At 38.7% G+C, this 22,636-nt stretch overlaps 1 protein-coding gene and 1 non-coding gene across 2 annotated transcripts in view; both read left to right on the forward strand.

Moving 5' to 3' along the window:
- LOC131257009 (probable homogentisate phytyltransferase 1, chloroplastic) overlaps window positions 1-22,636 on the forward strand; it is a 125,301-nt gene that overhangs the window by 37,550 nt on the left and 65,115 nt on the right. The window contains exon 11 of the mRNA XM_058258161.1: window positions 386-490. Within this exon, the coding sequence (XP_058114144.1) occupies window positions 386-490 (105 nt within the window). The remainder of the gene's footprint in view (window positions 1-385; window positions 491-22,636) is intronic.
- On the forward strand, window positions 9,252-9,358 carry LOC131257118 (small nucleolar RNA R71). The gene has a single exon (XR_009177136.1). It is a non-coding gene; the product is annotated as a small nucleolar RNA R71 (small nucleolar RNA).

Raw genomic sequence — 22,636 nt, forward strand, 5'->3', positions numbered from 1 at the left:
CATGCTTTGTATTGGCAATGTGAGGAGTAAAAGATTTATGAGTGTCTCTAAATATTTTTTAGGAAGAGTAAGCTAAGATTGTTTTTCTCTCGACTGTGCAACTAAAATTGTGAAAAAAAAATCATCATCATATGTGCCATATACAACACATTGATTGTAAATTGTAATCAAGCTATGTATATTACATAGCGCCTGTGGGATTTTGTGCCCTCATTTCTGGGCCCTTTGGCTAGAAAAAATAAATATATAAAACACACACACACACACCCCACAATCAAAAGGGCCTTACAATTTATTTCCTAAAGCAAGAAGGTTCTTTTTGAAATGGATGGCTTTCTGATGACAACACAGTAACTCATTTGAATTTAAATATATTTTCATGCAGGTATTAGGTCATGGAATCCTTGCTTGGCTTGTATGGCGGCGTTCTCAATCCCTTGATTTGGAGAGTAAGGCTGAAATACACTCCTTTTACATGTTCTTCTGGAAGGTAAGCATAAAAGACAACATCCAATACAATCTTTACAAAAAAAAAAATGTTAATCCCATGTGGGATAGTGTGGATGAAAGATGCCTGCATGCACTTTCATTGGTTCAGATAGGCGAGTCAAGTATAAAAATGGTTCCATGCAGAGATTGCAGTACACGGCCATTTCAGAGTCTTTCCCACACGTGGGATTAGTAAAACTCTTACAACATAACTTTTAGAAAAGAGATGTACAATGTCTTATAATCTGAATTACTGGACAATATGTTTGAACTATCTGGATTCAATGAAAGGCATGCCCCACCTATACTAAATGTTGTCCTAAACAAACACGGTAATAACTTCAACCAACTAGGTAGTTATAATTTATAATTTTATATATAAAAAAAACAACATATTTTATTTAAACAAGATTTCATAGATATTCTTGTTTGGATGGTGGGAAAAGAAAAGAAAATGAAGCTATAACTTTATATATAAAAAAACAACATATTTTATTTAAACAGGATTTCATAGATATTCTTGGTTGGATAGTGGGAAAAGAAAAGAAAATGAAGCAGTTTTCCTTGGATATTTTAGTTTGTTCAGACAACTTCTTTTTTTTTTTTTTTTTAACACGCACACACACCCCCACACACTCATGCCGTGGTGGGATTTCACCACCTATGGATACTCGAACCCTTGGCCGGTGTTCACTCCCCAAGTATAGGGTTGTGATGTAGTAATAAACTCGGTAAGACCGAGGTCGAATCCCAAGGGACTGAAACCTTTACGTAATCTGAAACTAGGTAGAAATAGAACTAGCCTAAGATGAAATCTAAATCAAATATAAATTGATGAATAATGGTGAGAGATTAATGTAAAACTTAAGAAATTCAGAGGTAGGAAACTAGGGATTCAGAGGATCCACTTGTAGAGATCAGGGAGATCTTATGCCTGTTTTAAAACTCATGGAAATTAAACTGAACTTCCTTTGGTATAATTTTAAAGAGATGAAAGGTATATGAATTAGAATGGATTCCATCAACAAACTATGCCCAGGGGACAAAGCAAACAACAGAATTAAACTAATTACCAACCAATCAACATGCTATGAAGGTTAGGAAGGGTACCGACATCCAACCATGCCCAGGGGACGATGGCGAACAATAGGGCTTCCTAACGTCATAATCAAAATAAGGAAAAAGAAATACTCAAAGCCATCGCAGACCCATTGTAATTTCAGTCACAATAGACCATTAAAAACTAAAAATATTCCCATAATAAAATTAAATCAAAGTCCATTCAATCTAAACAAAAGGCACAAGCAAATAGTTCTCCCATCACGCTACAAGCTTCACCTCTTAGCCCTAGCTAAGAGGTTTAGCCGAGCATAGACATGGCAAGGCTAAACATCTTAAAAACAATTAAAATTAAGAAAAGCAGGGAAGAAAAGGAACCTGCCGGCCGAACTTTCTCTCTCCTCTTGCTCTTTCTTCTTCCACGCAGCCCCACCACTCCCGATCCCCCCCCTCATCTCACGTTCTCTATCTCTTTTATAGAAGCCTGGAGGCGGTGGAGAAAGTCGATGAGTTGTCAGTCCCGTGCGACAGCTTACGCAGCTAAAAAGAAACTGCAGGCGGCTTGGGTTGCAAGAATTTTGTCTTGGCGAAACTGAGAGCCCGATACAAGATTTGACCGGTCAGGCTTCTTGGCCTTAGTCGGTTGTCCCCTGGGATAAGTTTTTACGGTCCTGATCGTACCAGAAAATGGCCTGCTGATCACAGAACAACCGAGATCTTCCAGCTTCAAAAAGAAGCGATTTCCCTTGCGACTGTGCCTGCGCATGCTACGTCTTGCATGAATCCTCCAGAAGGGTGTCTTATTTGCTTGAACGATGCCCTGGGCAAGATAGACGGCCCAGATTAATCACCAAAGTTCTGGATGGTGGCCCACTAGACTTGTCCGCAAGCCCTGTTGCGAACAGAGCTTCCGTTTTCTCGCTGTGATGGTTGGTGGACCCCACATTAATGGTTTTGAAGAAATCCATGCCATCCAATAGGTTCCTCACGAAAAACCGTTCGGGGAGACCAAGTCCAGTTTGATTTCGGTGTGACCCACAAAACTTCGCGTTACACCGTTCATCCTACGTTTTGGATGAGAACTCCACACATTTGCTTGCATGGTGGAGAAGGGACACCTAGGCGTGGGTTTTGGTTGCCCCACGGGACAAATGAACGGTCCAGATCGTGGATTAAAATGAGTAGTGGACCCCACTAAGAGAGATCGGCGGACGCTGGTGCGTCCACTGTTGCTGCTGCGGAAAGAGTCGGGTAAGCCGACTTTGAGCAGGAGTCTTGGCCCAGTGCGGCTCGCGTGCGGATGTGCTGTGTACACGCACGTCGCACGTGGGGTCCACTGTAATGCGTGTGGTCGATCCACTCCGCTTATTCCTTCCGTCTTGTAGATTGAGTAGTTGAGACCAAACTTGAAGAATATCCAGATATCAGGTGGGCCCCACATAACGATTCAAGGGGGTGATCTGTCCGTTGGGCCACTTCAGGAGGGATCTGAGGGTTGAAATTCGATATGTACCGTTAATTTGTGGGCCCCTGGCCATGTATGAAGTTTTGAGTTGAACGGATGGTGGGAACCCCGTGATCTTGCATTCTGGCTGACTTTCAGGCCGCTTGAGTTTCAGTTTCTCGATTTTCGCGGATCCCTGGCGTGTAATTCCGTCGATCTTAGTCCCCTAGAGTCCGCCCCTTGCTTTGGTGCATTCTGAACGTTAAATCCGTGCTTTTAACATCCCGATCCAGTCCCAGCTCGCAATTCCACCTTGCAACACAAACAAGATTAAAATGGGCTATTAAACGGTACCATGTTCATAAATCCAGGCAATAACTGGGTCTGATATGCAATATTTGACCCTCAACACAACCCCCAACCAGCATTTTGCTAGTCCCGAGCAAAATATGCGAAAAGTAAGTTGAGAATTACAGAACAATTTCTATAAACTCGAGTGATTTTTGCAGAATAATCCAGATATGAGAATTCTCAGATTCATGAATGTTGGGTATTACTTTCTCCTAGACTCAGGTGCATGGTAAACTTCATAATCAAGTTTAAAGTATTATTCCATTAATTAGAAAAATTCTAATCATTGAGTTCCATGAGTGTATAATGTAATCTCCGCTTTATCGTTAAGGTTCACTTCTCTATTTCGTGATATCATTGGTAACTCATAAGAGAAATCATGTCCACCAAAACTTAAACCCAAAACCTGCCCCATAGATCAACCTACCAACTTCTGATTTTTCCATCGATGAGTAGGGGATTCGAATCTGCACCTATAGGGAGCAAACCCATGGTGAAGACTGTACACCCACTTTTTCACATATCATCCATGGGGAATTAAATCTACACCTATAGGGAGCAAACCTATGGTGTAGACCATTCGCCCAATCCTTTCAAGCTTAGTGATCACCAAGTTAATCCTTTAATATCGAACTGAACCCTTAATGTGCAAGCGAGATGTGTTTTGTGAAATCATGATTCAATCAATATTTAAAACCTCTAACCATGGATTAATAGTTCGAACTTAACTGTAAAATCTAACAAATAGCTGAATCCAAGAGTCATAAATTTCCAGCATCACTTATCTTGTAATTCTAAATCCAAGATGGCCGTCAAAATCACTTCAAATTCACAAGAAATTCCAGAAAAATTAAAAAAATTTCATAATTTTTGCTCAAGACCAAGAAAACACTGATTAGGAAACCTAATCTCCCACCCCCAACCTAAAATCTACATTGTCCTCAATATAAAAGAAATAAGCATGCAATGCACATGGGACAATGAAAATATAAGAGGAGTGAGGGAAAGATAGTACCTGGACGAAAGAATCAAGAGGCTTTCTCAAAAATATCAATGTAAAAGTGAGTTAGCATAAGAAAGAAATCAACAAAAACAAAATAAAAATAAAATCACAAAAATAAGATCCTACCTACACCACTTTCGCAGGTACTCTCGATTGCATTTAGCGTATGCAACAAGCCTTTAAACCCCTAGGTTGCCCCTAGTGGACGAGTTGTAGTCTCGTGAGGGTTTGCAGCAATATTACCCACAAACATTGAACTAACTAACTAGGAAAATGAGACAGAATGAAAAGCTAGGTTGGCTCCCAGGAGCGTTAAGTTTACTGTCTATCTTAAAATAGCATAAAGGAAACTACCATAGTCTTATGAAAATAGGAAACCTACCTATACCTCCATCAGACTAGGAGATCAATCCTGGTAAACAGGATCAGTCAGAGGTATGGACATGTCCTCTGCATCAAATTTCTCGACAAATGGCTTTAAGCGATGTCCATTTACTTTAAACTCCTTGCCATTGTCAGGATCTCTTATCTCAACAGCCCCATGAGGATACGCAGTGATCACAATGTAAGGGCTAGTCCAACGAGATCGAAGCTTACCTGGAAAGAGATGTAATCAAGAATTATAGAAAAGTACTTTCTGGCCAGGTATGAATGATCTCCGTAGAATACGTTGGTCATGAAACGCCTTCATTTTGTCTTTGTAAATTCTCGAGTTCTCATACGCATCGTTCCGGATTTCTTCAAGTTCATTTAATTGAAGTTTACGTAGCGAGCCAGCGTTGTCCAGATTAAAATTCAGATTTTTGATCGCCAAGTACGCTTTATGTTCCAACTCCACAGGCAAGTGAGAAGCTTTCCCATATACAAGTCTAAAGGGAGACGTTCCAATAGGGGTTTTAAAAGCAGTACGGTATGCCCATAAGGCATTGGTCAATCGGATTGACCAATCCTTACGCTCAGGGTTAACCGTTTTCTCTAGGATATGTTTAATTTTCCTATTGGAAATTTCAGTTTGTCCACTTGTTTGTGGATGGTATGGGGTGCTCATCTTATGAGAGATACCGTATTTCTTCATTAAGCTCTCGAAGGGTCTATTACAAAAGTGTGAGCCCCCATCACTAATGATGGCTCGAGGTATTCCGAACCGCGAAAGGATGTTCTCTTTTAAGAATTTAATGACCGTGCGATGGTCATTATTTCAGCACGGAATTGCTTCGACCCATTTAGTGACATATTCTACGGTGAACAAAATATACAAATTTCCAAATGATTGGGGGAATGGTCCCATGAAATCAATGCCCCAGCAGTCAAATGCTTCTATGATAAGGATGAGATTCAAAGGCATCATATTTCGATGGGATAATGCTCTCAATTTTTGACAACGCTCACAAGCCTTGCTTGTGTACCTTGGTAAAGAATTTCTTCTTATCTTGTGTAGTCCACTGCGTCGGTATGGAACCTGTGGCAAGATAATTGGCAATATCAGCGAACCAAGGCGAATGAGAGACTCTGAATAGTTGTTCATTAGGGAACATGTCATTGATATGGGTCGCCTCAGGGGAATTAGAGGTATTAAGGCGAGATAGATGATCGGCTACTACGTTCTCTACTCCCTTTTTATCTTTAATTTTCAAATCAAATTCTTGGAGTAGAAGGATCCATCGTATCAGGTGGGGCTTAGAATCATTCTTAGAAAGAAGATACTTAAGTGCCGCATGATCTGTGTAGATAATGATCTTGGATCCGATCAAGTAGGACCTAAATTTATCCAAAGCGAACATTACGGCTAGGAGTTCCTTTTCCGTAGTCGAGTAGTTCACTTGGGCAGAATTTAAAGTTCTACTTGCGTAATGAATGACGTAGGGCCTCTTATCTTTTCTCTGGCCTAGAACCACTCCAAGAGCATAATCAGAAGCGTCACACATAAGCTCAAAAGGAAGGCTCCAATCGGGTGGTTGCATGATAGGTGCAGTGGTTAACATGCCCTTAAGCTTGGTGAAAGCTTCCTGGCATTGCTCAGTCCACTCGTATGGTGCATCCTTTTGCAGAAGATTACATAAGGGATGAGAGAGGAGACTAAAGTCCTTTATGAATTGTTTATAAAACCCTGCGTGTCCTAAGAAGGATCGCACATCTCTGATGTTCTTAGGTGGAGGTAGGTTAGAGATAAGATCGATTTTTGCCTTATCCACCTCGATTCCTTTGGACGAGATAATATGTCCAAGGACAATTTCCTTATGAACCATGAAATGACACTTCTCCCAATTAAGTACCAGGTTCTTCTCTTCACATCTTTTCAGCACACATTTAAGACTCTCTAAGAACTCGCTGAAAGATGAACCGAAAACAGAGAAATCGTCCAGGAAGACCTCTAGATATTTCCCCACCATGTCAGAAAAGATACTCATCATACATCGCTGAAAGATGGCAGGGGCGTTACATAATCCGAATGACATCCTTCTGTAGGCAAAGGTGCCTTAGGGATTTGTAAATGTAGTCTTTTCCTGGTCCTCAGGGGCGATTTCAATCTGATTGTAGCCCGAATACCCGTCAAGGAAACAGTAATAGGAATGACCAGCTAGCCTTTCCAAGATTTGATCAATGAAGGGCAAAGGAAAGTGGTCCTTCCTCATGACGGTATTCAGCTTCCTGTAGTTAATGCACATTCTCCAACCAGTAGTAACTCTAGTTGGCACAAGTTCATTATTGTCATTGGCTACGATGGTGATCCCGGATTTCTTAGGAACCACCTGAGTTGGACTCACCCATTGATTATCAGATATGGGGTATATGATACCCACATCCAATAGTTTAAGAACCTCGACCTTAACCATTTCCCTCATGTTTGGATTTAGTCTATGTTGTGATTGCCGAGCTGTTTTCGCATTATCCTCAAGATAAATGCAGTGAGTATAAATCGAGGGGTCGATTCCCTTGAGGTCCACTATCGTCCATCTAAGGGCTCCCTTATGCTCAATGAGAGTAGATATAAGCATACTCTCCTGTTCTTTCTCCAGGTGGGCAGAGATCACCACCGGGTATGTCTCATCTTGACCTAAATAGACATATTTTAAATCAGAGGACAAAGGTTTTAGGTCAAGCTTCGGTGGCTTGAGGTTAGACGGTAGAGGCACTACATCAGTTTGGGGCAACTCTTCAAATTGTGGCCTCCACCGGTTAATTTCAAGTACCGGTGCAGTATCAAGCAAGACACACGTCTCCCTAATCATGTCATTATCAAAATTATGGGAGTAGGCTAGGCATGTCTCTAGAGGGTCAGAGGATAAGGTCAGAGGTGTCGTATCTTCCACTAAAGAGTCAATCATGTTAATGTCGTGAAAATCGTCATCATCCTCTAAGTTTCTACCGTTATTGAAAAAGATGTTTGACTCCAATGTCATATTCCCAAAGGACATAGTCATGACACCATTCCTGCAGTTGATAATTGCGTTTGAAGTGACAAGGAATGGGCGACCAGGAATGACGGGAATCTGAGTGCTCATGTTATTGATAGGTTCGATGTCCAGGATGATAAAATCTACCGGGTATTAAAATCTATCAACTTGGACCAACACATCCTCAATTATCCCTCTTGGTACATGAACAGAGCGATCAGCAAGTTGTAATGTGGTTAGGGTGAGTTTTAATTCACCAAAACCTAACTGTTTGTATACCGAGTAGGGAATCAGATTGACGCTCGCTCTGAAGTCAAGAAGTGCATGATCAATTCGATGGTCCCCGATTACACATGATATGGTTGGGCTACCGGGATCTTTGAATTTCTGTGGCACGTCTTGCTTTAGAATGACACTCACTTTCTCGGTCAAGAAGATCTTCTTTTGAATATTCTGCCGTCATTTGGTCATGCATAAGTCTTTCAGGAATTTGGCATATGAAGGTATCTGTTTTACAACATCAAGTAGAGGAATGTTGACCTTCACTTGTTTCAACACCTCTAGGATATCCTGAGAGTTAGAGAGAGGTTTTGGTGCGACCAACCGTTGGGGAAATGGAGCAACTGGCTTTTCTAGAAGTTCTGGTTCTAATTTTTATGGGGTCTCACTAGATCCATTATTGTTGTCCTCTTCTAGTTCTTGAGGCTTTTCGGGCCTAATCGGGAGGGTTTTATCAATGATCTTCCCACTTCTAAGAGTGGTGATGAATTTAGCGTGCCCCATTTGATTTGAAGAGCTGGGATCACTTATCTCGTAATGCGGTTTAGGATTGGGGAGCGGTTGTGCAGGAAGCATCCCCTTTTCTATAACCGCCATACGTGAATCCATCTTTTGTATAAAGTCTCGCATTGCCTGGGTCAGCTCTTGCATGGAATTTTGAACCGGTTCTTCTTGAGGTTTCCCCTGATTTGGATTTTGATTGAAGAAACTTTAAGAGGTAGCAGTTTGTCCATTTCTCCAACTAAAGTTTGGATGATTTTTTCAACCAGGATTATATGTATTAGAGGTTAGTCCATCGAAAGGTCTTTGATAATTATTTACGGCATTGGATTGTTTATTCAACACTTCTCGAAAGGCGGGTATTGTAGGACAATTTTCAGTTATATGAATGTTGCAATCACAGATGCCGCAAACACTTTCATTAACCTTATCCTTCTTTCCTTCCATGGCCTCAACTTTCCTTATAAGCGTAGTCACTTTACACTTGAGGTCATCCTCTTCTTTCAAGAGATACAATCCACCTTTCTCCTTTAATTGAGTCGGCCTAGACATGGTGTTCGATTTTGGATAATAATCCCATGATTGTGTTTTTTCAGCAAGACTATCGAGGTAATCACATACCTCGTCGACATTTTTATTAATGAATTCTCCATTACACATTGTCTCGACCATTTGGCGCATGGAAGATGTCAGTCCATCATAGAAAAAAATTGTAATACGCCACGTTTCAAAGCCGTGTTGTGGGCATGAACTGACCAAATCCTTGAACCTTTCCCAACATTGGTAAAATGTTTCATCCTCCTTTTGGGTGAAGTTCATGATTGCTTTTCTAAGGGTAATCATTTTATGATGTGGAAAGAATTTCTTTATAAATTCCCTTTGCATATCATTCCATGTGCCAATGGATCTAGGATGCAGTGAATGTAACCACGTCTTAGCTTTCTCTTTTAAGGAAAAAGGAAAGAGTCTCAGCCTGACTGTGTCCTCAGACACATTTTGAAAATATAAAGTGGCTCTGATCTCATCAAACTCTTTCAAATGTAGATATGGTTCTTCAGATTCAAGCCCATGGAACTTAAGAAGGAGTTGGATAACCCCTGGCTTGATGTCCATATGTCCTGTATTTTCAGGAAAAATCATGCATGAGGGTGTACTCACCCCTGCTGGTTGTAAGTAATCTCGTAAAGTACGAGGCGGGGGTGCTTGATGCACCTCATTCTCATCCTGAATGTCTTCCACCCTAGGTTGAGGTAGAAGAGGTTGGTTCTCAGCCATCACTTCAATTAACTCAGGGGATTTCGAGTGGTGTTTAGTCCTGCGATGGATAGTTAACCCCTCAACCAATCCTCCTTCGGTCAAGAGACGTCGAGTGTTGTCACGGGCCCACTTGGGCATGAAACACTCGCAGCCCTCAATCAAACTCGAAACCTAATCCTAAGAAAGGAAAAGAAAATCTAAAAAGAAAAAGAGGGTTGGAAGGAAGTTACTAAATTGGAGTCTCTAAGTTAAAAACCTGCAAAATAAAACAAAATAAGTTAGATTCTAAAAAGAGAAAGAAAATCCTTAAAAAGAAAGATAGCAGTAAACTAATTTCTAAAAGAAGGAATTCCTAAAAGAAAGTGGAAAGCTCTAAAATAAATTAGGAAAGTCCTAAACTAGAAAGTAAGTTCCTAAAAGAGATCTGAAAAATAGAGAGTAGAGAAAGAGCTTACCGAATTAGAAATTTCTATCTTAAAAGCCTAAAAAATAGAAAGTTAGTTTCTAAACAAAAATTCTACAAGTAGAAAATTTTTAAAAATAAGTTAGGAAACAAAGTTAGATTCTAAAAGAGTTAGAATTAGAAAGTTTCTAAAATAGAAAATCTAAACATAAAATTAGAAAGTTTCTAAAAACAAACTAGTTCTTAAAAATAAAATAAAATAAAAACCTTTAACCTAAAGTTAGTAAAATCCTAATCTTAACCAAATTCTAAAACCAATTAATCTCAGAAAATGAAATCGTCAATCCCCGGCAATGGCGCCAAAAACTTGTTCACTCCCCAAGTATAGGGTTGTGATGTAGTAATAAACTCGGTAAGACCGAGGTCAAATCCCAAGGGACTGAAACCTTTGCGTAATCTGAAACTAGGTAGAAATAGAACTAGCCTAAGATGAAATCTAAATCAAATATAGATTGATGAATAATGGTGAGAGATTAATGTAAAACTTAAGAAATTTAGAGGTAGGAAACTAGGGATTCAGAGGATCCACTTGTAGAGATCAGGGAGATCTTATGCCTGTTTTAAAACTCATAGAAATTAAACTGAATTTCTTCTGATATAATTTTAAAGAGATGAAAGGTATATGAATTAGAATGGATTCCATCACCAAACTATGCCCAGGGGACAAAGCAAACAACAGAATTAAACTAATTACCAACCAATCAACATACTATGAAGGTTAGGAAGGGTACCGACATCCAACCATGCCCAGGGGATGATGGCGAACAATAGGGCTTCCTGACGTCATAATCAAAATAAGGAAAAAGAAATACTCAAAGCCATCGCAGACCCATTGTAATTTCAGTCACAACAGACCATTAAAAACTAAAAATATTCCCATAATAAAATTAAATCAAAATCCATTCAATCTAAACAAAAGGCACAAGCAAATAGTTCTCCCATCACGCTACAAGCTTCACCTCTTAGCCCTAGCTAAGAGGTTTAGCCGAGCATAGACATGGCAAAGCTAAACATCTTAAAAACAATTAAAATTAAGAAAAGCAGGGAAGAAAAGGAACCAGCCGGCCAAACTTTCTCTCTCCTCTTGCTCTTTCTTCTTCCACGCAGCCCCACCACTCCCGATCCCCCCCCTCATCTCACGTTCTCTATCTCTTTTATAGAAGCCTGGAGGCAGTGGAGAAAGTCGGTGAGTTGTCAGTCCCGTGTGACAGCTTACGCAACAGAAAAGAAACTGCAGGCAGCTTGGGTTGCAAGAATTTTGTCTTGGCGAAACTGAGAGCCCGATACAAGATCTGACCGGTCAGGCTTCTTGGCCTTGGTCGGTTGTCCCCTGGGATAAGTTTTTACGGTCCTGATCGTACCAAAAAATGGCCTGCTGATCACAGAACAACCGACATCTTCCAGCTTCAAAAAGAAGCGGTTTCCCTTGCGACTGTGCCTGCGCATGCTACGTCTTGCATGAATCCTCCAGAAGGGTGTCTTATTTGCTTGAATGATGCCCTGGGCAAGATAGACAGCCCGGATCAATCACCAGAGTTTCGGATGGTGGCCCACTAGACTCGTCTGCAAGCCCTGTTACGAACAGAGCTTCCGTTTTCTCGCTGTGATGGTTGGTGGGCCCCACATTAATAGTTTTGAAGAAATCCATGCCATCCAATAGGTTGCTCACGAAAAACCGTTCGGGGAGACCAAGTCCAGTTTGATTTCGGTGTGACCCACAAAACTTCGTGTTACACCGTTCATCCTGCGTTTTGGATGAGAACTCCACACATTTGCTTGCATGGTGGAGAAGGGACACCTAGGCGTGGGTTTTGGTTGCCCCACGGGACAAATGAACGGTCCAGATCGTGGATTAGAATGAGTAGTGGGCCCCACTAAGAGAGATCGGCGGACCCTGGTGCGTCCGTTGTTGCTGCTGCGGAAAGAGTCGGGTAAGCCGACTTTGAACAGGAGTCTTAGCCCGGTGTGGCTCGCGTGCGGACGTGCTGTGTACACGCACGTCGCAATTGGGGTCCGTTGTAATGCGTGTGGTCGATCCACTCCGCTTATTCCTTCCCTCTTGTAGATTGAGTGGTTGAGACCAAACTTGAAGAATATCCAGATATCAGGCGGGCCCCACATAATGATTCAAGGGGCTGATCTGTCCGTTGGGCCACTTTCGGAGGGATCTGAGGGTTGAAATTCGACATGTACGGTTAATTTGTGGGCCCTTGGCCATGTATGAAGTTTTAAGCTGAACGGATGGTGGGAACCCCGTGATCTTGCATTCTGGCTGACTTTCAGGCCGCTTGAGTTTCAGTTTCTCGATTTTCGCTGATCCCTGGCTTGTAATTCCGTCGATCTTAGTCCCCTAGAGTCTGTCCCTTGCCTTGGTGCATTCTGAACGTTAAATCTGTGCTTTTAGCATCCCGATCCAGTCTCAGCTCGCAATTCCACCTTACAACACAAACATGATTAAAATGGGCTATTAAACGGTACCATGTTCATAAATCCAGGCAATAACTGGGTCTGATATGCAATATTTGACCCTCAACAACCGACTGTTGAAACTCCTGAAAGTCCACCACCGGAGCAAGAGTAAGGATCCGATGTTCAGACAACATAGAAATATTATATTCCACTAAGCTCAAATTATCCAAACACTATATTCAACTTCTCAAGAACAAGATATATGGTCTTTTTATAAGAGAAAATTGAGATGTTTACTTGCTATCCAAACAAGAACCCTCAAAATGAAATCCATATGAATTCATATTTGATTAGTGAGCATGGAATCCATGAGAATCTATGTACTCTAACACATTTCTTTCTTTTCTTTTTCCACTATTCAAACATGCCCTAAAGATTTTGAATCTCCTTTATATGCTTTTGGAATTTCTTTCGAATGCAATCATGGTTGAGTCAGCCTGCAAAATTTATTAAATCAATATACTATTGTAGTATATATGTTAGTTTTTGAAGTTTTTCCTAAAAAAGGCCAATTCTATTATGTTATGCTTAAATACTTTACGTAATTAGTGAATCATGCATGGACCATGCTACACACCAACCTAAAGTAGTTCCCTTCTACGATTGAGGTGATGAGTCCTTATAGCAACTAAATAAGCCCATCATTGGAGAGGAGGAATCCTCAACATTGTTGCAATTTTTAGAGCAAGAATCTCATTGTGATTATATTTTGGAATTAGTATGATTCGTTTCTTCTTCTTTTTGGGTGCGCTAACGAGGCCACTAGCCAAGTGCTCATTTTAAGGTCAATTCCCAGCTAGAATGCCCAGATGGTAGTAGCGTAGACACACCACTAGAAATGGAGTGATCGAGAGCACAAGATCTAGAACATTATCCTAAACCGAATCCACCCTCACCCAAAACCAAAACCCTAACCAAATCTAGTGTTAATGCACTGATTTGTGCACCTTGTTTATCAATCACGCGAGTCATTGTGTCAGGGAGTCAGTTGAGCACTTGGAAGATGAAGGTTGAAGACACAAGTGGAGGCGGAGCATTAAGGAGCAAAGAACATGTATATGAGGTGCCTTGGTGACCATAATCCTTGTCCTAAAACAACCTAAACCTCTAAATGATCTTAACTCTATTAGTAAATCCTTTATTGATCATCCCTTAGCCTTAGGAACTTCATTTGAACATACTTAGATTGGATTTAGAGGTCCCAAGTTACTAAAAAATCTGCACGATTTCAGCAACTTTCGGTCCTACCAAACTCGCCAAAATCAACTAAAACAGGTCAGCGTGTTTGGACAGAAATCAAGTTAATTCGGCTACAACCGAAAGTGTTAAAATCTATCTAGTGGTTTTTCTGTCTTATTCGGTGCGACCGAAGCTCTATTCGATCCGACCAAAGACTAGCTGTTTCTGCCTGTTTTATGATCATTGGAACTCGATTCCTTTGTATACAACATCCGATCTTTGGGAAATTTGATGGGTTTTTTATGCAATAAAGCTTAAGTGAATCCCTACTCATATCCCATACCCTAAGCCTTAAATCCTATGAGATTTGATTCATCTTCTTGAGCTTTACCACTCTAATGAGGATTCAACTTCAATGTTGAAGATGAACTAATCTCCACCATTTTCTAGAGATTAGACTCAACCTTACTAGTATACTCTGTCTAAATCCTCTAGAATACCCATTTAGGTGAATCCCCTAGGATTACAACCTTCCATTAGTTGTAGGAGATTCACCTAACCTCCTATTACCTTAATCAATGCAATAGAACATCGCATGCAAGGTATTTGATTTTGGAGCTGAAGCATTAGCAACGCATTGACATCATGATCGGGGGAGCACAAGGAGAACTAATTGAAGCATGAGAGAGCAACAATCAAGCAACTCGAGAAAGTGATACAAAAGGGGCTCAATCCGACAAGTAAGGTTGACATTTGTAGAGTCTATGTACACTCCTTCCTTGCATAGGATTAAGTGTAAGAATTAGATTGCCAAACTCGATTAGGTTCTTATGTCAGACCTTAGTTCTTGTATAGGACCTAATCAAGTCCTTGTGTAGGCCACCGGATATGGGTGTGTACGTGTTAGTCTCTGTGGGAGCCTCCGACGAGAGTAAATGTAAATCCTTGAACTAAGACCAAGGCTCATGGCGAGCCTATAGAAAATCACGCAAGTCTCCGAAGGAGCTGGTCACTGTTTATGATTGCAAAGGTTAAGAGATGAACCTAATTTAAAACTTCTAATAGTGAAATCTGGTACACTCATGGGTTGAGTGCGTCCGCCGGGAGTGGAGTAGGGAAACAGAACCATTATACATGCTTGCGTTTGGAATTGTCTTTTGAGCTCATTTCTAATTATGCATGATTAGATGAATGTATGCATGCATATATATGCATGATTAGATGAATGTTAGAATTTGTTAGTTAGGACATCCCACACACATGTACACTATCGTGTTTATAGACTAGTTGCTTCATAGGAATATGATTTGTGTGTATGTGATTGGACTAACTATTGGATTGGAAGCCTTAGTGTTAAATTGCTTTACTTAGATTAATTTTCATATTGGTTTAAGTAAGCAATTGTGGATTTAAAAGACATAATTTTTATTTGGTCTTAATCACCCCCTTAGGACATAGCCATTATTCTATAATTTCACCAAGCTTTAGCATGCATAGTGTACATGTTAGTCTTTGTGGGAGCCTCCGGTGGGAGTAAACGTATGTCCTTGGACTAGGACTAAGATTCGTGGCGAGCCTATAAAAAACCACGTAAGTCTCCGAGGGATCCGATTCCTGTGTAGGATTGTAAAGGTTAGAGGTGAACCTGATTTAAATCCTCCGATAGTGAAATTTGGTACATCATGGGTTGAATGCGTCCCCCAAGAGTGGAGTAGAGAAACCGAACCACTATATATGCTTGTATTTTGGATTGTCTTTTGAGCACATTTCTAAATATGCTTGTGGATTTAATTTGATGAATCATATGTATGTATGATTAGATGTATGTTAGGATTTGATAGTTAGCACATCCCACTCACACATGTACACTATCATGTTTATAGACGACTTGTTTCATATGAATATGATTTGAAGTCTATGTGATTGGACCCATTATTATCTTGGAAGCCTTAGTGTTAAATTGTTTTACTAGTTATGTGCTAGTTGGGAGCCTTTTGAAAAAATAAAAACTAAAAAAAATCCAATAAATCAATGAAGATGTAAAAAGAAATGAGCAAAATATAAGAGACAAGAGGTAAAAGGTATCTAACATGCTTTGTGACAAAGTTTTTGGGTGTTTCAGCTCCACTAAAATTCAATGCGCACACCCAAAATTAATAGTGATGCGCCCAATTTTAAGGGTCGAGTCACAATCAGTCCCTGACATTCTAGGAATTAACTTTTATCTTTTGGAAGTATTGTTTAATATCATAATCAAATGGCATCTAACCCAATTGTAAAGAACTAAACCAAACAGTGTATTAAGTTCAAAAGTAAAGCAATGCCACACCAAACACAAAATATCCACAATAATCATCCAAACAAATAGTAAAGTCCACTGAATCGGGGACTCAATATATATGCCCAAAATCTACTAAGTGTTTGAAAAACTCTTAACTCCTCCAAGGGAAAATAGAAAAGCAAAAGTGATTGGTTGCCTCCAAGTGCATAGGTTTGTAAGTAATATCCTGTGAATACAGGGTCGATCCTATAAGGAGATAATTTATGAGAATGAAAAAATCAAATGTAAAACTAAGTAATGAAAACTAAACAGATGATTTGATTTTGAAGGTTTTGAACGTATGGAATTCAATTAATTTGAAAACAATACCCAATCTTCAAAGTTCCACACATTGGTTAATGTTCCATAAGTCATGATGACTTTGTTAACACAATTAGGATCCAAGCACTATGGTTGGCCTAATCGGAAAATAAAACAATTTAAATATTTTAATAAATGATATAAAAGATTAGAGAATCATGGATTAGTATCATTAATATGTATTCTCAAGCGCCAGTGATTTTAAGCATTCAATATCCATTAGATAATGAATCAAAGAAATGTAGCAGGTTGAGAACATCTCCCATCTAAGAAATCCAACTAATCCAGGTTAAGCCTATCCATCAATATGTATCTCATATGATGGAAACATATGAATCTCATATGAGAATAAAAAACCTAAACCTAAATAATTGATAACTTACATATACTATTTATCTCATCATTAAAAATAATCAATCATCATAAATTATGAAATCATTAAACTAATGTACTTCTCTTCTTGCTTGGGCTAGAGGGAATTAGAAAAACATAGCTAAATTACAAAAAAAAAAAGTAACAAGAAAGAAATAAATGTAAATAGAAAAGATCAAAAAGAAATTTTTTTTTTTATAAAACTTTAATAAAATTGAAAACTCTCTAAAAAAAACCCCTAAATCTTGCTCTTGAATGCTCTGAATGATCCTTAGGAATGCCATGGGAAGCCATATTTATAAGTGGGGAACTCCCTCCTTCAAATACATTTGAAAAATTCGGAAACCGCCTCAAATTTTCTCACTCCGCGTAGGCTCCACATAAATAGCTTGATGCATCGAAGGTCTTTTGATATCATTGAAACTGGTCCAGAACTGTCCAACGAGTTTGGTTTAAAAATCCTGCAATTTTCGATTCCACCTTCAATACATCTAAGTACCTTCGATATGATCTTTGATGCATCGAAGGTCTTTCGATATGATTGAAGGTGATTTTGACAGTTTTCTAGAACTATACTTTTTTGGTCACAGAATCTATTTTCGGGACAATTTTCGGGATTCCTTTTCTTTACTTTAAATCTTCGATTCTCTTACTTCATCACTTGGTTTCCTTGGATCTTTAGCATATGAATTCTTTAATTTTGGTCTCCTAAGATCCATCCCTTACCTTGGTGATTCTTGAGCATTAAATCCACGCTTTTAGCATTCTTTTCAATACAAGCTCTCAGATTCACCTTGCAACACAAACATATATAAAATTTACCATTAAGCATTATCATGTTTATAAAACTAAGATATACTTGGAGAAAAATATACAATATTTGACACTCAACACACCCCAAACAGCATTTTGCTAGTCCTGAGCAAAATAAGCGAAGAAAAATAAAAATAAGAATAAAAACTAAATCTAGAAAAATTAAAACGAAAATAAAAATTCTAACTACACCACTTTCACAGGTAATCTTGATTGCATTTAGCATATGTAATAAGCCTTTAAACGCTTATCTTTCCCCTAGTGGACGAGTTATAGTCTCATGAGGGTTTCCAAAAATGTAACCCATAAACATTGAAAACATAGAAAATAGTTCAAAAATTAAAAATTTATACAATTATACCTCCATTCATCATATAAATTTCAAAATAAACTAACACTTGTCCTAAGTCTGAAGTTAGTTTGAATCTCAATTTCCTAATCAATTACATCCTTGAGTTTAAAGATCTAATCAAAATTTAAAATAGTTATGATTTAATATACTTAGGTGCTCGATGACACTAGTCTAACTTTGAGAAATATGCATGTTCCCTATCCTAACTCCTTTCAATCATCCCAAAAATATGAAATCTCTAGTAATCTTATTTCCTGCATGCCCTTTCTTCTTTATTATTATATCCTTATTATTATAGACCACCCTTAGATGACGATTCCCAACGGGTTTGCTTCATAACATAACGTATTGTACTTGTAATGGTAACAGTAATGGATACTTAGGTATCCTTACTCCGGATTACTGACATGATTGTTATGGTCATTACATTCATGCTCTATAATAAAATTTTCTTCTTCCATCACTTTTTTTTTTCAATATTCTCTGTTTTAAACATATGTCAATAGTAATAGTTCATTCAACCTTATTTGAATCAAAATTTGTTATTCTAGTTCACATATCATATTCCTCACTTAGTTAGCTAGGGTGTATTGTGAATTCAATACATCAACTTACAACTCACTCTAAACTAGTAAGTAGATAATCGAACTCAAGTCTATAATTTTCAGTTATCAGAATTCTGACTACTATCAATTTAGACTAAGCTAGTATTAACTTTGCCTTTGGAATTCACATAATATCATGTTCACATTCTTGTGTGTGTGTGTGTGTGTGTGTGTGTGTGTAATTTATTTTGAAAATTTTAAAAATTTTTCCCCATAAACTAATTTTTTTTTCTCTAAAAGTAGATTACTATTCCTAAAATATAAACTCACATGGATAACTATCCACACCCCCCAACTTAAAATCTACATTGTCCCCAATATAATGATACATGTAATGCAGAAAATATGAGAACAATAAAAATGAAAGAAAGGATGGATAGTACCTGCCATGAAGAACTCACCTAGTAGGTGACACTAAAAAATTGAATATTATACAAATCTTACACAAATGCTCCATCAGACTAGGAGCATTAATATAAATATTTTGGCTCATGAAGAGGGACAGACTCCTTTCCTAAATGAAAGTTTTTCATATAAGGCTTCAATCTTTGACCATTTACCTTTTACATATTGTCATTACGTGAAATCTCAATTTCAATAGCCCCATGAGTATAAACATTCTTCACAATGAAGGGGCATGTCCATCTTGATCTTAACTTTCTCGGAAAGAACTGGAGATGAGAATTGTATAATAGGACCTTTTGTTGAGGTTCAAAATTCTTCCTCAGGATGTTTTTGTCATGAAAAGCTTTGGTCCCCTCTTTGTAGATTTTAGAATTTTCATAGGAGTCTCTCTTCATCTTCTCTAATTCATTCAACTCTAATTTCCTTTGTCTACTTGTTTGGTTCATGTCAAAGTTTAACTTCTTTATTACTCAGTATGCTCTATGTTCCAATTCCACTGGAAAGTGGCAAGCCTTCCTATACACTGATCTGTATGGGGACATTCCAATTAGGGTCTTATAAGCAGTCCTATAAGCACATAAAGCGTCGGATAGTCTGAGAGACCAATCCTTCCTAGTTAGCCCTATAGTTTTCTCCAAAATGTGTTAGATTTTCCGATTAGAAATCTTAGCTTGCCCACTCATTTGTGGGTGGTATGTGGTGCTCACTTTATGTTTGATGTCATATTTCTTCATCAAAGCCTTAAATGTCCTATTGCAAAAGTAAGACCCGCCATCACTAATGATGACCTTTAAAGTTCTAAATCTAGAAAAATTATTTTCTTTGAGGAATCGTATGACCACTTTGTTGTCATTAGTACTACTTGGAACTGCTTCTATCTACTTGGAAACATAGTCCACACCAACCAATTTATAAAGAAATCCAAAAGAAGATGGAAATGGGCCCATAAAATCAATACCCTAACAATCGAAAATCTCCAATGGTAGAATATGGGATAAAAGCATCATGTTGCGCCGGGACACTTTTCCCATTCTTTAACATCTATCACAAGCAATACAGAAAGCACGGGTGTCTTTGAACATGGTGGGCCAGTAAAACCCACACTGTAGAATTTTTGCAGTGGTTTTCTTAGCAGAAAAATGGTCACCACATGCTTCCATGTGACAAAAGCAAGTAACACTCTGAACTTCATCCTCTGGGATACAACATCTAAAAATTTGATCAGTCCCATATTTATATAAATACGGGTCATCCTAGAAGTTCCTAACCTCGGTTTCAAAATGCTTCCTATCTTGTGACTTCCAATGATATGACAATTTTCCTATTAAAAGATAGTTTACTATATCCGCATACTAAGGAAATTAAGAGATTGCAAATAATTGTTCATCAGGGAAGGTGTTCTGGATATGCATCTCTTCAGTGGAATCATCTAACAGTAATCTGGAAAGGTGATCGGCCACTACGTTCTCTACTCCTTTCTTATCTTTTATCTCTAAGTCAAATTCCTGGAGTAGGAGGATCCATCTCAAAAGTTTTGGCTTTACATCCTTCTTAGATAGCAAATATTTCAAAGCCAAGTGGTCTATAAAAATGACCACTTTGGATCCCAGCAAATAGGACCTAAACTTATCTAAAGCAAAAACTACAGCAAGTAACTCGTTTTCACTTGTTGAGTAGTTTACTTGGGTCGAGTTTAGAATTCTACTCGCATAGTGAATAACGTAGGGTTGTTTATCTTTCCTTTGGCCCAAAACAGCCCCTATGGCATAATCACTTGCATCGCACATTAGTTCAAAAGGAAGTGTCTAATTTAGTGGACGCATGATAGGTGCGGTGGTAAGGAATGATTTAATTTTATTAAATGCACTTGCACATGCATCTGTCCACATAAATGGGATATCCTTTTGAAGAAGATTAGTCAAGGGTCTAATAATGGTACTAAAGTCCTTGATGAATTTCTATAGAATCCGGCGTGCCCTAGAAATGATCTAATATCTTTAACAGTTCGGGGAACAGGTAGATTAACAATAATGTCCAGTTTTGACCGATCTACCTCGATTCCATTTTTGGAGATAACATGGTCCAAAACATTTCCCTTTTGAACCATGAAATGACACTTCTCCCAATTTAAGACAAGGTGCTTCTCTTCACACCTAGATAAGACACGATAAATTATTGAGGCATTCCTCAAAACTACTGCCAAATATAGAGAAATCATCCATGAAAACCTCAAGAAACTTCTCAACCATATTTGAAAAAATACTTAACATACACCGTTGGAAAGTTGTTGGGGCGTTACATAATCCAAATGGCATTCGTTTGAAAGCAAACGTGCCAAATGGATAAGTGAACGTGGTTTTCTCTTGGTCTTCCAGGGCTATCTCTATTTAGTTATATCCGAAATATCTATCAAGGAAGCTATAGAAGGAGCGACCTGCAACCCTCGCTAAAACTTGATCAATGAATGGTAGAGAGAAATGGTCCTTCTTTGTGACTGTATTTAATTTTCTATAGTTAATACAAACACACTAACCTATGGTGACACGTGTTGGTATGAGTTCATTATTAGAATTTTGCACGATAGTTATTCCAAATTTCTTTGGGACTACTTGAATTGGACTCACCCAAACACTATCGGATATTGGGTATATGATTCCCACATCCAACAATTTGGTCACCTCATTTTTTACAACTTTTATCATGTTTGGATTGAGACGCCTTTGAGGTTGTTTAATTGGTTTGGCGTCCTCATCGAGGTGGATCCAATGGGTGCATATGGAAGGGCTTATACCCTTAATGTCAGCAATGGTCAAGCCCAAGGCTCCTTTGTGGTCCCTTAGAACGTTCAACAATTTAATCTCTTGATCCTTGTCTAAAAATGAAGAGATCACCACAGGATAAGTTTCATTTTCACCCAAGTATATATACATAAGCTTATTTAGTAGTGGTTTTAGATCAACCTTTGGAGCATTGGTTGGTGATGGCAGAGGTCGCAAGTCCTTGATAGATAAGATTTTAGTGCGTGATCTCCATCGGTATATACCAATGTCCTGGGTGGTAGTGATCTCATAACAAATTTCAGCAAGCACTTTTTCTAAATCAGAAATTTTCAAGTCCCTAAAGACTTTAATCAATTCCTTAGACTAGGTTCCAATTCCTCTTCCTCCATCAAGCAATCCTCAACTCATGAATCTCAAATTATCTATGGGCTGCTTACATAGATTGAAAATATTTAGCTCTAAGGTCATGTTACCAAAAGGCAACTTCATTATTCCATTCCTATAATTGATGATTACATTTGAAGTTGCTAGGAATGGGCGACCTAAAATAATGGGAACTTGACCACTATCATTTGCACATGGTTTAGTGTCCAGTATAATAAAATCCACGGGGAAGTAGAATTGCTCCACTTGGACTAACACATCCTCTAAAATTCTCCTTGGTACCTTAATGGAGCGGTCAGCAAGTTGAAGTGTAATCGTGGTTGATTTAAGCTCGCCTAACCCCATTTGTTTGTAAACCGAATAAGGTACTAAGTTGACACCTGCACCCAAATCTA

The sequence above is a fragment of the Magnolia sinica genome, chromosome 9, assembly GCF_029962835.1.
Source record: "Magnolia sinica isolate HGM2019 chromosome 9, MsV1, whole genome shotgun sequence".
NCBI classification, from domain to species: domain Eukaryota; kingdom Viridiplantae; phylum Streptophyta; class Magnoliopsida; order Magnoliales; family Magnoliaceae; genus Magnolia; species Magnolia sinica.